We start from the raw sequence: 16,046 nt of genomic DNA, 5'->3' as shown, positions 1-16,046 counted from the left end.
GAGTACTACTCCATTGTGTATATGTACCACAGCTTTCTTATCCATTCATCTGCTGATGGACATCTAGGTTGCTTCCATGTCCTGGCTATTATAAACAGTGCTGCGATGAACATTGGGGTACTTTCGCCCCTTGTCAAAGTAGCAAAAACTGTCTTGCTGCAGTCAGTTATAGCAGGCAGAGGTGTGAGATACCCTACTTATTGCTCACGTATTAATGATACTACAATTTATTTCCAAAAATTACCTTCTGACTGTTTTGCTGTTGCCACGGTGTAGATGTCAGTGAGTGTGCTTTTCGGAATCATGGCTACACAGATGACTGTGAAAATATCCCTGGATCCTATTACTGCACATGCCCTGAGGGATATGTCCTGCTTCCTGATGGGAAATGGTGTCACCGTAAGTCACAAGTGTTAACTACTTTATTCTCTCCATTTTCAGGGTTTATAATATGTCTATGGTCTGGCTTGGTGGCCTTTGATCAGTAGTATATATCAGAATTAACTTGGAGTTTTATCTTGGTTTGTTTTTTAAAAACATAAGTGACTAGATGCTACCCAAGACTTGTTAAATCAAAACCTCCATTAAGCATGTACTTATATATTTTACTGTTTATCTATTTTATTATATTTCATTATATATAGCTAAAAGATAAGCATATAAAAATATAATCATAGTACACTATTACATCTAAAAAACTGTTTTCAAGTTATCTTAAAAATATTTTTAAGTAGTTGATTTATTTGACTAAATATGCAAACAGGTTCCTTGTGTTGTGTTAGCAAGTATTTACTGAAGAAACTATATTTTTTTTCCTGCAGAATTTCTCATACTCTGGATTTTATTAAACATACTTCTACGATGTCCCTGTCTTCTGAACACTTGTAGCCAGATCTGCAGTCTTAATCAGATTAGACTTTGAAATTTTGACAATAATGCTTCATTAGTATGTTTATACTCCCATCAGGAGACACATAACATCTGGTTGTTTCACTTTTTGACATTTGTTCTAAACTGTGGGCAGTTTTACTGAAGAAAAAATATGCACGATTTACTTTTCACCAGTCCGTTCTGGCGTTCTTCTAGTGATATCAGAATCACCTGGGTCAATAATAGCCAGCGTGCATGTTGCCAGCCCTTTTCAGTCAGTCCCCACCAAAGTCCTCCTGCCCAGCATCACTAATGCCAATAGAAAGACACCTAGTTTGGTTCAGCAGCAAAGGAAAGCCTTATTGATCAGAGATTGGAGAAATGTGAGCTGACCTGCATAGTTCTGGCTCCCCCAATAGGCAGGGCTGCTTTATAGGGTTTTCAATAGCAGGGTAGGGGGTAGAGTTTCCACTGGGCCTCCTGGCTGCGGTAGTGCTCACACTCCAGCTCTCTCTGCTGGTCTTAGGGTTTGTGTACATGGCCTGTCTCTACCATGTTGAATTGAGCTACTGAACACAGTGCTTCTGCGTGAGGTCCCCTGCAGTCCAGGGAGCTGCAGTATCAGGCATGCACAAGGCCCCCTGTGGGCAACTGAAAAAAAAAATAGCTCAAAGAAGAGGTTGTGTATGTGCTCAGTTGCTAAGTCATGCCTGGCTCTTTGCAACCCCATGGACTGTGGTGCGCCAGGTTCCTCTGTCCGTGGGATTTTCCAGGCAAGAAAACTGGAGTGTGTTGCCATTGCCTTCTCCAGGAGATCTTCCCAACCCAGGGATCAAACCCACATCTCTTGCTTGGCAGGTGGATTCTTTACCACTGTTCCATCTGGTAAACCCAAAGAAGAGGTTAGACCTTATTACCTAGATTCTATCTTATCTCCCCCAGCACCTCCAAGGACCCCTGTGGGCTTTGCCAGTGACATACATGCTGTGGATTTTCAACATGCTGCTCCCAATTCACTATCACTGCCACTGCAGTGGTGGCCACCAGTTTTGACCAACATGGTATAGTACTCTATTTCAGATTTCCATTTGTTTCGGGCATTTGGCATTTGTTGGTAAGGATGACTGGTTTCTTCTTACCTTATCTGAACATTTTCAGAGTCTGCTTGTACCTGCAGCACCGACTTTCCACTTGTTATAACAGGTTGGAGCCTAGAACTGATCTACTTCAGCAACTTTTTTGTCTTCTTTTGGATCACCATCTTTCTGCCATAGGTGCGGGACTGCCCCTAACCAAGAGCAGCTGCCACAATGACTGGGAGCAAGAAAGAGCCTAGTCATCTTTCAGGGAATGGTTGTAGCAGCCGTGAACACTCATTTCCTGGTTCCACTATTTTATCAAGGGATTTGAATGGTGATATCTAGTTCTTATATTTCTTTTAAATTATTAATTATAATACTTTTATAAAAAAATGTACTCTCATTAACTATTTGGTTACTTCAAGTTACGATTCTTACAGATAAGGCAGTATAAATCTTGGATTTTTTTTTCTTTATTTAGAATAATGGCTTGGTTCTTTAACACCTTTCAAAGGTGCCTGATGGATTTTTTAATTTTATTTTTTATTGAAGTATAGTTGGTTTGCAATATTATTTTGTTTCAGGTGTTCAACTAAGTGATTCTCTTATATATGTATATGGGCTTCCCTGGTGGCTCAGACAGTAAAGAATCTGCTTACAATGTAGGAGACCTGGGTTCGATCCCTGAGTTGGGACAACCCCCTGGAGGAGGGCATGGCAGCCCACTCCAGTATTCTTGCATGGAGAATCCCATGGGCAGAGGAGCCTGGTGGGCTACAGTCCATGGGATCCCAAAGAGTTGGATATGACTGAATGACTAAGAATGCTCTTCTATTATAGTTTTTTGGGTATTGAGATATGAAATACAATTCTCTATATTTTCTGTTTATCTATTTTATATATGGTGGTATGCATCTGTTAATCCCATGTTCCCAGTTTATCCCTACCCACCCTCCCCCTTTGGTAACCCTAAGTTGTTTTCTATGTCTGTGAGTCCGTTTCTGTTTTTCAAATAAAATCATTTGTACTATTTTTTAGATTCCATATATCAGATCAGATCAGATCAGATCAGTCGCTCAGTCGTGTCCGACTCTTTGCGACCCCATGAATCGCAGCATGCCAGGCCTCCCTGTCCATCACCAACTCCTGGGGTTCACTCAGACTCACGTCCATCAAGTCAGTGATGCCATCCAGCCATCTCATCCTCTGTCATCCCCTTCTCCTCCTGCCCCCAATCCCTCCCAGCATCAGGGTCTTTTCCAATGAGTCAACTCTTCGCATGAGGTGGCCAAAGTACTGGAGCTTCAGCTTTAGCATCATTCCTTCCAAAGAAATCCCAGGGCTGATCTCCTTCAGAATGGGCTGGTTGGATCTCCTTGCAGTCCAAGGAACTCTCAAGAGTCTTCTCCAACACCACAGTTCAAAGCATCAATTCTTCTGTGCTCAGCCTTCTTCACAGTCCAACTCTCACATCCATACATGACCACAGGAAGTGATATCATATGTTTGTCTTCGTCTGAATTACTTAGTATGATAATTGCTAGGTCCATCCATGTTGCTAAAAATAGCATTATTTCATTCTTGTTTATGGTTGAGTAATATTCGATTGTATATACATCTCACATCTTTATTCATTCATCAGTTGCTGGACACTTAGATTGCTTCCATTTCTCGGCTATTGTAAATAGTGCTGCTATGAACATTGGAGTGCATGTATCTTTTTGAATTAGAGCTTTTGTTTTTTCTGGATATATGCCCAGTAGTGGAGTTGTTGAATCATATGGTAACTCTACCATCTGAGCCATGTAAAGAGTTGGACACGACTGAACGACTAAGCACACACATGGTAACTCTAGCTTTAATTTCTTAAGGAACCTCCATACAGGCTGCATCAATTTATATTCTCCCCACCAATGCTTGTTGTCTTTTTGTTTTGTTTATGGTATCCTTTGCTGTGCAAAAGTTTGTAAGTTTAATTAGGCCCAATTTGTTTATTTTTGTCTTTATTTCTTTTGCCTTAGGAGATGGACCTAAGAAAACATTGATGCGATTTATGTCAGAGAATGTTTTTCCTGTGTTCCCTTCTAGGAGTTTTATAATGTCGTATCTTATATTTAAGTCTTTATGCTGTTTTTATTTTTGTGTATGGTGTGAGGGAGTGTTCTAACTTCATCGATTTACACGTGAACACCACTTGCTGAAAAAACTGTCTTTTCCCCATTGTACATTCTTGTTTCCTTTGTGAAAGACTAATTGACCTTGGGTGTGTGGGTTTATTTCTGTTCCATTGATCCATGTCTGTTTTCGTGCTAATACCACATTGTTTTGATTACTGTGGCTTTGTAGTATTTTGTCGAAAATCTGGAGGGATTATGCCTTCTGCTTTGTTCTTTTCCTTCAAGACTGCTTTGTCAATTCTGGGTCTTCTGTGTTGCCAAGTAAATTTTAGGATTATTTGTTCTAGTTCTATGAAAACCACCATGGGTAATTTGATAGAGATCACAGTAAGTCTGTAGATTACTTTCAGTAGATTGGCCATTTTAACAATATTGTTAAAATTCTTCCAATATAAGATCATGGGGTATCTTTCCATTTCCTTGAATCACCTTTGATCTTGTTTATTAATGTTTCATAGGTCTTGGCGAATAAGTCTTTCACCTCCTTGGTTAGATTTATTCCTACCTATTTTTTTTCCCTGATGTAATTATAAATAGGATTGATTTTTTTTCACTTTCTCTTTCTGATATTTCATCATTAGTATAAACAAATGCAAGAGATTTCTGTATATTAGTCTTGTAACAAATTTATTTATCAATTCTAATATTTTTTGTGTGGTGTCTTTAGGGTTTTCTATATAAAGTATCATGCTATCTGCATATATTGACAGTTTTACCTCTATCCTCCCAATTCAGATACCTTTTATTTCTTGTCTGATTGTTGTGGCTAGGACTTTCAATACTGTGTTGACTAAAAGTGGTGAGAGAGAGCATCCTCTTGTTCCATATTTTAATGGGAAGGTTTTCAGCTTCTCACCACTGTACTGGCTGTGGTTTGTCATATCTATTGAGATATGTTCCTTCTATATCCACTTTTTGCAAGAGTTTTTATCATGAATGGATACTGAATTTTATCCAATGCTTTTTCTGCATCATGTGATTTTAGTCCTTTCTTTTGATGATGCGGTGTATCACATCAATTGATTCGCATACAGTGAACCATCCTTGTGACCCTGAAATGAATCCACCTTGATCATGGTGCATGATCCTTTGTGTGTGTTGTGGGACTCAGTTTGCTAATATTTTCTTGAAGAGTTTTGCATCTATATCCATCAAAGATACTGGCCTGTAACTCTTTTTTGGTAGTGTCTTTGTCTGGTTTTGGCATCAGGGTGATAGTGTCTTCATAGAAGGACTTTGGGAATTTTTTTGTAAGTATCATTATGAACTCCTGAATTTTTAACATTTTTTATATGTTTCAATCCATTGCAGCTGTTATGCTTACCAATGAGCAAATTGTTTCCTGTTTGGCTGATGGGAGGCTCTCCAAATGGATTCCAGATCCCAGCAGTCTTCGATAGTTTTCTCTACCTGGCAGGACATGTTTTCCTGTCTTGTCTTGTATGTATTATGTTCTAGACCTAGAATCAGCAATCTCTCAGGGCTACTGCTTCCTTTTAATGACAAATTGTATTTAGATAACATAATTCTCTACAAAGTTAGTTATTGTTTTGAGGGTTTCTGGGGCATCAAAATTAGGAAAGCACTTTTTAAAAAGAGGAATATGAGTTTATATGGATATTCTCAATTCAAGTTTAGGATTATATGCTCACATAACTTCTTACAGGTTTCTTGTTGAATCTACTAACATAGGTAAGTAGAAACAAAGGTTTAAAATGATGTGGGAATTCCCCGGTGGTCCGGTGGTAAGGGACTTGGTGCTTCTATTGCCACAGGGCCTGGTTTGGCCCTGGGCTGGCAACTAAGGTCCTAAAAGTCACAGTGTGGCCAAATGTATATATGGCCTAGTACTGCTTCACAGACGATAAAGTGTCATATGTCTTATCAAATGAGGCACAGAATAAAGGATGAATGGCAATGAATTTCTTGGAAATTACCCACCACTTTTGTGATTGTTTGTGGAACTTGCCCTTCTAATGCCATATGGTTTACACACGAGCAGCTGTACTTAGGTACGTGATGTTAATATGTTACAGAGTTCATTATATGCCAAACAGGACACATATAATCTCACTTGATTGTCCAAACTTCTAGAACTTCTATGGTATATATTTTACATTTTAATGTTTGATTTACTTAGAATTTATGTTGATGTGTGGTATAATACAGGGATTTAATTTTTGCCCCAAATCTTTCCTCATTTATTTACATTTACTGGATGATATCCCACATGCTCAGTGACTTAAAATAGCTTTATCACATACCGTATTCTTATCTGTACTTGAGTCTTTTGTAAAATGAACTTTCTATCTGATTCTATTATCCTCATGATCTATTCTTACACACTACCAACTGTTTTAATTATTGTACCTTTATGATACATGTTGATATTTATTTACTGCCTCTCATTCTCTTCTTTCATCTAAAGATAGTCACACGATGTTTTAATTTTTCATACCCATATAATTTGTTTTCTAGGTGAACTTGAGAATCATTTGCCCAAATTCTATCTAAAATATTTTGGAATTTTGATGACTAATAACTTAAAAATAATGTTTGACAGAAAAGAAGCTTTGAGGAAACGAATCATTTTTCCAAAATCAGAAGTCTTTCATTAATTTGCTTTAGGTTTGGAATTATTTCTTTATTTTTATATCTCCATTACCATAGCAATTCATACATGTTCAGTCTTTATTTAAGTTACTCTTTTCAGGAGATCATTTTTTTGTTAGCAACCGATTTTACCAAATTTCCATAAATCTGATTTAACATTAATTTTGACCTTATTTTTCATTCATTAGAGTTAATTTCCTGCCCAAGAAATGTGTCTAAATGCAGTCATGACTGTGTTCTGACATCAGACCGTCCCATATGTTCCTGTCCTGAAGGCTCAGTGCTTGACACAGATGGAAAGACATGCAGTGGTAAGCTTGTTTACCTATTGTTTGAAAGCATTTATTTTCTAACTGACACCTAAAAATCACAACTACTGACAAAGGAAAACATATTTCCCAACATTATACATTGAAATATATTTACATAATGGATTAACATATGAATTTAACTAAGATTTCTGTTTGTTTCTTGTTTTTAGAGAGCATAGTGTAGTAGCTATAAGCCACAGCTTTGAAGCTAGACAGCTCTGAGGTAGGAGTATCAGTTCCTAGCAGTATTGTTTTGGACTAGTTACTTGCCTTCTTTTGTCTCAGCTTGCTCCTCTGTAGAGGTTAATGATACCTGCCTCCAGCATTAAACAAGATACTGGATATGGAGCGCTTGGCCTGTTCTATGTACCTATGACTGTCTCCCTACTTTCATCTTCATAGAGACTTTAGTATGTAGAGCGAAGGTTATAACTCAAAGTTAGCAGATGAGTTACGTGTAATTTTTTTTAAACAAAAAGGGCAAAAGAAGTCAAGAGTCCGAAAATGTGAGGGAGAAAAAAATATGTTAATCAGTATTCTTGCCTGGAGAACCCTATGGACAGTGGAGTCTGGCAGGCTACCGTCCAGATAGTCTCAAAGAGTTGGACATGACTGAAGTGACTTAGCATACATGCCAGATTTAGACCAGCTGCCAAACTCATCAAAACATGCTACTTATTCCAGCCAGCTACCAGAGCACTTGTTCACAAACTCAGTGATAGATCAAGAAGGCAAGGGGCACTGGGAAGGTTTAACATTCACGATGTCAGGTTATAGGGAAATATAGAGTACAGTGACATTTTCCTCCTAATCTCTGAAAAATAAACTTGATTGTAACAGTATGAATGACAGTTACAATGGAAATGGTCTTAAAAATCAATGTATATTTGGTTCACCTCAATATTTTGAGGAAAAATTGGTGTATTCTTGAGTGGCATAGCATCATTACCAAGGAGCTGCTTTTTGTAGGCTGTTCATCACCTGATAATGGGGGATGTAGCCAGCCCTGCACCCCTCTCAGCCCCGTATCCTGGAAATGTGGCTGCCTTCCTGGGTATGACCTACAACTGGACAAAAAGAGCCATAGACCTTCAGGCTAGTGCTGTGAACATTCAAAAGTGCGTCTCTGGGAAAAGGTTATGTGAAAAACACCATTTAATTTAGAAAGTATTAAATTGCTTTTGGCTTCTGCATAGGCAGTTGAATTTTTTTTTTTTTGGAAATTGAAAACAGATCACATAAGTATAAATAACATAAGTTATCATTGTATAAATAATAATTGTGTGTTTGAGAAACATTTTAAAGTTAGTTAACATTAAGCAAAGATTTGCTATAATGTCAAGTATGGCATTTCAGTATATATGAAAGTCATAACCAGAATAAGAACAGTCTTAAAATGCTTTATAGTTAAGAGGCATTTAATAAATATTTGTTGATTGATATGATTTTCATCTCTCCAGTAAATGTAATAATCATAATACTTTGACAAGTTCTGTCCTTTCCATGACAAAATTAAAGTTGTGTGCTCCAGCTATGTTTTCATCTTCTAATATTACATCCCTCATGTCCTTCAATAGCCTTGGAAATCCTGGATTTATCCCAAATTGACATAATCTCTCCTGAGGTTCATTATGCCTGTAATCTGGGGTAACGTAAGTGATGAACCTGAAGAGCTTGCTTTACTCAGACTCCAATAGTCTTAACTTCTCAGTAATATAGCTAATGTGAGCTCTGAAATTATGAGGGATCTTAGTTATTAACTCACACAGTGTTACCTCCATTTGAAAAGCATCCAGTCCAGAGAAGGGAATTTATTTGGACATGAATCAATACAATCTAATAATATTAATGTTTCAATATGTGTGACTCAGGAGATTACAGCATAAGACTTGCATCATTTAGCTGAGATATTTGTTACTTAATACTGTGTCTTTCTAGAAGTAATTTGCATTTTAAAAGCAGATACATAGGGAGGAATCCGGTGATAAAATTCTGACCATATGTCAACTCATGAAAAAGGCAGTCTTTTTGCCTGTTTTAACGTACCACAGTGCTGGTGGGAAATGAAGAAAACAAGTACTGCAGGAGTTAAGGAAGAGGGCACAATGAATGGAAAGAGTCTGAAGGGCTTTGTGGGTTCCAAGGCTTATTTTAAATGTTGCCATATTCAAATTTGGTTATTAGGACCACCACCATTTTTGCTGTTTGCCAGTTCTCAAGACATTCGATACATGCATTTTGATGGAACAGATTATGGAACCCTGGTCTACCAACAAATAGGATAGGAATGGTTTTTGCCCTTGATCATGACCCTGTGGAAAATAAGGTATGGTTTTGCTACTTGAACAGACGTGGCTGTGCTTTAAGGACAGAATAGAGGATTTTTATCATAAAAGATAACTTGGGCTACTTGAAAATCTGCTACAAAGCTTGGAATGATTAGGCAAAGAAAAATTTAAATGGTCACTGAAACGTCACTTGAGAAAATTTTAAGGGTGATTCTGCTACCATAAGCTGTGTAGCTCAGTTGGTAAAGAATCTGCCTGCAATGCAGAAGACCCAGGTTTGATTCCTGGGTTGGGAATCTGCCCAGGAGAAGGAAATGGCAACCCAGTCCAGTATTCTTGCCTGGAGAATCCCATGGGCAGAGGAGCCTGGCGGGCTATAGTCCATGAGGTCACAAGAGTCAGACATGACTTAGCAACTAAACAAGCAACCAACCCTGGTCCTTGCTACGATTCGGCTTTAGGGATGATTTAAACAGAATCTGAGGTTTAGCTTCTTCTTTGGAGGTGAGAATGGGAAGCTAGCACAGTACCATATGCACTGGGGGAGTGCCACAAATTGGTTTCGATTTATTTATGTTTTGGGAGAAGTAGGAGTTTGGGATGCAGCATAGTAAGTACAGATTACTAATTTGCATTTAATACATGGCCTTAAGGGGAGGAGGGCTTTCCTGGTGGCTCAGATGGTAAAGAATATGCCTGCGATGCAGGAGACCCAGGTTCTATCCCTGGGTTGGGAAGATCCACTGAAGAAGGGAATGGCTACCCACTCCAGTATTCTTGCCTGGATAATTCCATGGACAGAGGAGCCTGGTGGGCTACAGTCCATGGAGTCACAAAGAGTCAGACATGACTGAGTGACTAACACACATAGGGAAGGAATTTGGTGACCTCCTGATCATGAAAATCAAGAAACATAAGTCTTATAGTCCACGTGTGAATGGCAATGTAGGATGTTATTTACATAATTTTACATGAAGTGTTTTTGTATAAACATTAGAATTTCTAAATTATCAACCCAATCAGCTATTTGGTCTTTAATTTCTTAGTTATCTTTGTGCTAGATGAGAATGTGCTTGAAATGACATGTTATAGTGTTTTTTTGAAAATTAATCACCCAATAATGATGAAGTTATATAGTTATTAACCTCCCTTCGTAATGATTTAGTATTCACAAGCAGAGACATTACTTTGCCAACAAAGGTCCATCTAGTCGAAGCTATGGTTTTTCTAGTGGTCGTGTATGGATGTGAGAGTTGGACTGTGAAGAAAGCTGAGTACCAAAGAATTGATGCTTTTGAACTGTGGTGTTGGAGAAGACTCTTGAGGGTCCCTTGGACTGCAAGGAGATCCAACCAGTCCATTCTAGAGGACATCGGTCCTGGGTGTTCTTTGAAAGGAATGATGCTAAAGCTGAAACTCCAGTACTTTGGCCACCTCATGTGAAGAGTTGACTCATTGGAAAAGACTCTGTTGCTGGGAGGGATTGGGGGCAGGAGGAGAAGGGGACGACAGAGGATGAGATGGCTGGATGGTATCACCAACTCGATGGACATGAGTCTGAGTGAACTCCGGGAGTTGGTGATGGACAGGGAGGCCTGGTGTGCTGCAATTCATGGGGTCGCAAAGAGTTGGACATGACTGAGGGACTGAACTGAACTGAACTGATAATGATTTAGTTATTACTAGATGGTGCTTTTGTTCCTAGAATTTTTAAATTTTGTGCTTCTACCTAGATGTCCATCAGCAGGTGAATGGATAAGAAAGCTGTGGTACATATACACAATGGAGTATTACTCAGCCATTAAAACAAATACATTTGAATCAGTTCTAATGAGGTGGATGAAACTGGAGCCTATTATACAGAGTGAAGTAAGCCAGAAAGAAAAACACCAACACAGTATACTAACGCATATATATGGAATTTAGAAAGATGGTAACACTAACCCTGTATACGAGGCAGCAAAAGAGACACAGATGTATAGAACAGTCTTTTGGACTCTGTGGGAGAGGGAGAGGGTGGGATGATTTGGGAGAATGGCATTGAAACATGTATAATATCATATATGAAACGAGTCGCCAGTCCAGGTTCAATGCAGGATACACAATGCTTGGGGCTGATGCACTGGGATGACCCAGAGGGATGGTACAGGAAGGGAGGAGGGAGGAGGGTTCAGGATGGGAACACATGTATACCTGTGGCGGATTCATGTTGATATATGGCAAAACCAATATAATATTGTAAAGTTAAAAAATAAAATAAATTAAAATAAAATATCTAAAAAAAAAATTTTATGCTTCTGTTTTTTTCTGATTTGAAGCATTCTAGTAAATGGCCAAAAGAGACAGAGTGAAGTAAATTGATTCTGTGTTTAATTGATATGGATTGGTGGCCAAATATAACTATTTTTGCAAATAGAAGTATTATAATTTAACACTAGCAAATAGTTATTTCTTTTCTATGAACTGAATCTATGTAACTCCATAGAAGAATTATATTAACAGGAAAAAAATTAATAGAATCAGTTTAAGACTCGTTTATTACCAAATTATTTTCCCACACAGCCAGTAATTTTTACAATGAGGTGAACAAGAAAACCTAAAATGAACTCTAAGTCATATGGCTTATGCATGTTTTTTAATTTCTCTGGTCAATGGTCCCATCTTCTTGCTTTTCAAACTGTGATCCTTGAACCAGTGACATCAATATGACCTGGAGTTTTTAGAACTGGAGATTCTCAGGCTCCACCCCTGACCACTGAGTCAGAATCTGAATTTTAACAAGATTCCCCTGATGATTCATGTACACATTTAAGCTGGTGAAGCAGAGCACTAGCAGAATTATTTTTTAATATAAGAAATACCCATTTTTGAATTATGGAATAGAACCTTTTCTATTTTATCCAGAAAGATGATAGCTCATTATTTAATAACTATGTTATGAATATTCTCATTATTGATGAGTTTGTATGCACTGGTCATAACAAACACCCTCTTCCAACAACACAAGAGAAGACTCTATACATGGACTTCACCAGATGGTCAACACCGAAATCAGATTGATTATATTCTTTGCAGCCAAAGATGGAGAAGCTCTATACAGTCAGCAAAAACAAGACCAGGAGCTGATTGTGGCTCAGACCATGAACTCCTTATTGTCAAATTCAGACTTAAATTGAAGAAGTAGGGAAAACCACTAGACCATTCAGGTATGACCTAAATCAAATCCCTTATGATTATACAGTGGAAGTGAGAAATAGATTTAAGGGCCTAGATCTGATAGATAGAGTGCCTGATGAACTATGGAATAAGGTTCGTGACATTGTACAGGAGACAGGGATCAAGACCATCCCCATGGAAAAGAAATGCAAAAAAGCAAAATGGTTGTCTGGGGAGGCCTTACAAACAGCTGTGAAAAGAAGAGAAGCAAAAAGCAAAGGAGAAAAGGAAATATATAAACATCTGAATGCAGAGTTCCAAAGAATAGCAAGAAGAGATATGAAAGCCTTCTTCAGTGATCAGTGCAAAGAAATAGAGGAAAACAACAGAATGGGAAAGACTAGGGATGTCTTCAAGAAAATCAGAAATACCAAAGGAATATTTCATGCAAAGATGGGCTCGATAAAGGACAGAAATGGTATGGACCCAAGAGAAGCAGAAGATATTAAGAAGAGATGGCAAGAATACACAGAAGAACTGTACAAAAAAGATCTTCACGACCCAGATAATCACGATGGTGTGATCACTGACCTAGAGCCAGACATCCTGGAATGTGAAGTCAAGTGGGCTTTAGAAAGCATCACTACGAACAAAGCTAGTGGAGGTGATAGAATTCCAGTTGAGCTATTCCAAATCCTGAAAGATGATGCTGTGAAAGTGTTGCACGCAATATGCCAGCAAATTTGGAAAACTCAGCAGTGGCCACAGGACTGGAAAAGGTCAGTTTTCATTCCAATCCCAAAGAAAGGCAATGCCAAAGAATGCTCAAACTACTGCACAATTGCACTCATCTCACACGCTAGTAAAGTAATGCTCAAAATTCTCCAAGCCAGGCTTCAGCAATATGTGAACCGTGAAATTTCTGATGTTCAAGCTGGTTTTAGAAAAGGCAGAGGAACCAGAGATCAAATTGCCAACATCCGCTAGATCATGGAAAAAGCAAGAGAGTTCCAGAAAAACATCTATTTCTGCTTTATTGACTATGCCAAAGCCTTTGACTGTGTGGATCACAATAAACTGTGGAAAATTCTGAAAGAGATGGGAATACCAGACCACCTGATCTGCCTCTTGAGAAATCTGTATGCAGGTCAGGAAGCAACAGTTACAACTGGACATGGAACAACAGGCTGGTTCCAAATAGGAAAAGGAGTACGTCAAGGCTGTATATTGTCACCCTGTTTATTTAACTTATATGCAGAGTACATCATGAGAAACGCTGGACTGGAAGAAGGACAAGCTGGAATCAAGATTGCCGGGAGAAATATCAATAACCTCAGATATGCAGAAGACACCACCCTTATGGCAGAAAGTGAAGAGGAACTCAAAAGCCTCTTGATGAAAGTGAAAGAGGAGAGTGAAAAAGTTGGCTTAAAGCTCAACATTCAGAAAATGAAGATCATGGCATCTGGTCCCACCACTTCATGGGAAATAGATGGGGAAACAGTGGAAATAGTGTCAGACTTTATTTTTTGGGGCTCCAAAATCACTGCAGATGGTGACTGCAGCCATGAAATTAAAAGACACTTACTCCTTGGAAGGAAAGTTATGACCAACCTAGATAGCATATTCAAAAGCAGAGACATTACTTTGCCAACAAAGGTCCGTCTAGTCAAGGCTGTGGTTTTTCCTGTGGTCATGTATGGATGTGAGAGTTAGAATGTGAAGAAGGCTAAGCGCCGAAGAATTGATGCTTTTGAACTGTGGTGTTGGAGAAGACTCTTGAGAGTCCCTTGGACTGCAAGGAGATCAGACCTGGGATTTCTTTGGAAGGAATGATGCTAAAGCTGAAACTCCAGTACTTTGGCCACCTCATGCAAAGAGTTGACTCATTGGAAAAGACTCTGTTGCTGGGAGGTATTGGGGGCAAGAGGAGAAGGGGATGACAGAGGAAGAGATGGCTGGATGGCATCACTGACTCGATGGATGTGAGTCTGAGTGAACTCTGGGGGTTGGTGATGGACAGGGAGGCCTGGTGTGCTGCGATTCATGGGGTCGCAAAGAGTCAGACACGACTGAGTGTCTGATCTGATCTGATCTGATCTGATTTTATGTATATATGTGTACTCACCGTTAATATTCTGCATATGCTATCATTAAATTGTCAGCCACTCATAGCAATTTTTTATTCTTGTACCTGTTTGATAGTCTGCATACTAAACTGAAAAGGCACTTTGTACTTGCAGGGTATGTTCTGTTGAACAAAATTGATTATGAGGTGGATGAAACTGGAGCCTATTATACAGAGTGAAGTAAGCCAGAAGGAAAAACACCAATACAGTATACTAACGCATATATATGGAATTTAGAAAGATGGTAACGAAAAAAAAAAAAAAAAAAAAACCCAGACTCCTTGTCATCTCCTTTCACTACCTTGCAAACTGTTATACTTGCAATGATTTCTTTTTTTTTAATTAAAAAAAATAAATAAATAAAATAAAATGAAATTGTATATTGTTAGAGATGAAAGGAACTTTAGCAAATATCTCATCTGATTTTATCATTTTTATAGCTGAGAAAATTGAGATTAAATGACTTAACCATGCGCACTGTTATTGGAAATGTAAATTGGTACAACCACTGTGGAAAACAGTATGGAGAGTTCTCAATAAACTAAAAATAAACCCAGCAATATAACCCAACAATTCCACTCCTGGGTATATATCAGAAAAACACAAATGTACTAATTCAAAAAGATACAGGCACCCCAATGTTCATTGCAGCATTATTTACAATTGCCAAGATATGGAAGCAACTGAGTATCCATCGACCGATGAATGAATAAAGACATAGTATAAATATATAAAACAATGTAATACTAATAAGCCATAAAAAATGAAAATTTGCCATTTGCAACAACATGGATGGATATGGAGGGTTTTATGCTAAGTCAAATAAGCCAGACAGAGGAAGAAAAACACTATATGATATAACTTGTATGTGGAATCTAAAAAAATACAACAAACTAATGAATATAACAAAGAAGAAGCAAGCTCACAGATATAAAACAACAAACTAGTGATTACCAGTAGGGAGAGGGAAGTGGGGAGGGGCAATATAGGGGAAGGGAATTAAGAGGTTTAAACTATTATGTAGCATGTAAAATAAGCTATAGGATATACTGCACAACACAGGGAATAGAGCCAGTATTTTATAATAACTATAAATGGAACATAAACTTTAAAAATGGTGAATCACTATATTATATACATGCAACATATAATATCATACATCAGCTATACTTCAATTTAAAAAATATATAAATAAGTAAAATGATTTAACCAAGGTGATCAAACAAATAAATGCCAAACAGGGACATGAAGCCTTGTGCCCTGACTTGCAGTGGAGTGGAGTCCTGTGGATCAAGCCGTGGAAGATAAAGCTCAGCTTACAGCCCCCATCAAACTGCTCATCTTTGCTCCCTTTCAGGCTGTAGCAGCCATTAGAGTTTAAATATGAAGGCTTTGTTATTCACCAGTGATCAAAGATGAGCAA

At 38.2% G+C, this 16,046-nt stretch overlaps 1 protein-coding gene and 1 pseudogene across 1 annotated transcript in view; one reads left to right on the top strand and one right to left on the bottom strand.

Annotated features, from left to right (window-relative positions):
- Positions 1–16,046, top strand: part of EGF (epidermal growth factor) — a 103,587-nt gene that overhangs the window by 44,782 nt on the left and 42,759 nt on the right. Inside the window, 5 exon segments of the mRNA XM_059887707.1 lie at positions 277–399; positions 6,928–7,050; positions 8,020–8,145; positions 9,235–9,329; positions 9,332–9,376. Of these exon segments, the coding sequence (XP_059743690.1) occupies positions 277–399; positions 6,928–7,050; positions 8,020–8,145; positions 9,235–9,329; positions 9,332–9,376 (512 nt within the window).
- LOC107132554 (large ribosomal subunit protein eL30-like) lies at positions 775–2,184 on the bottom strand (annotated as a pseudogene).

Source organism: Bos taurus, chromosome 6, assembly GCF_002263795.3.
Source record: "Bos taurus isolate L1 Dominette 01449 registration number 42190680 breed Hereford chromosome 6, ARS-UCD2.0, whole genome shotgun sequence".
In the NCBI taxonomy this organism is placed as follows: Eukaryota; Metazoa; Chordata; class Mammalia; order Artiodactyla; family Bovidae; genus Bos; species Bos taurus.
The sequence above is the reverse complement of the archived record's forward strand: the minus strand, read 5'-3'. Positions and strand labels throughout refer to the sequence as shown.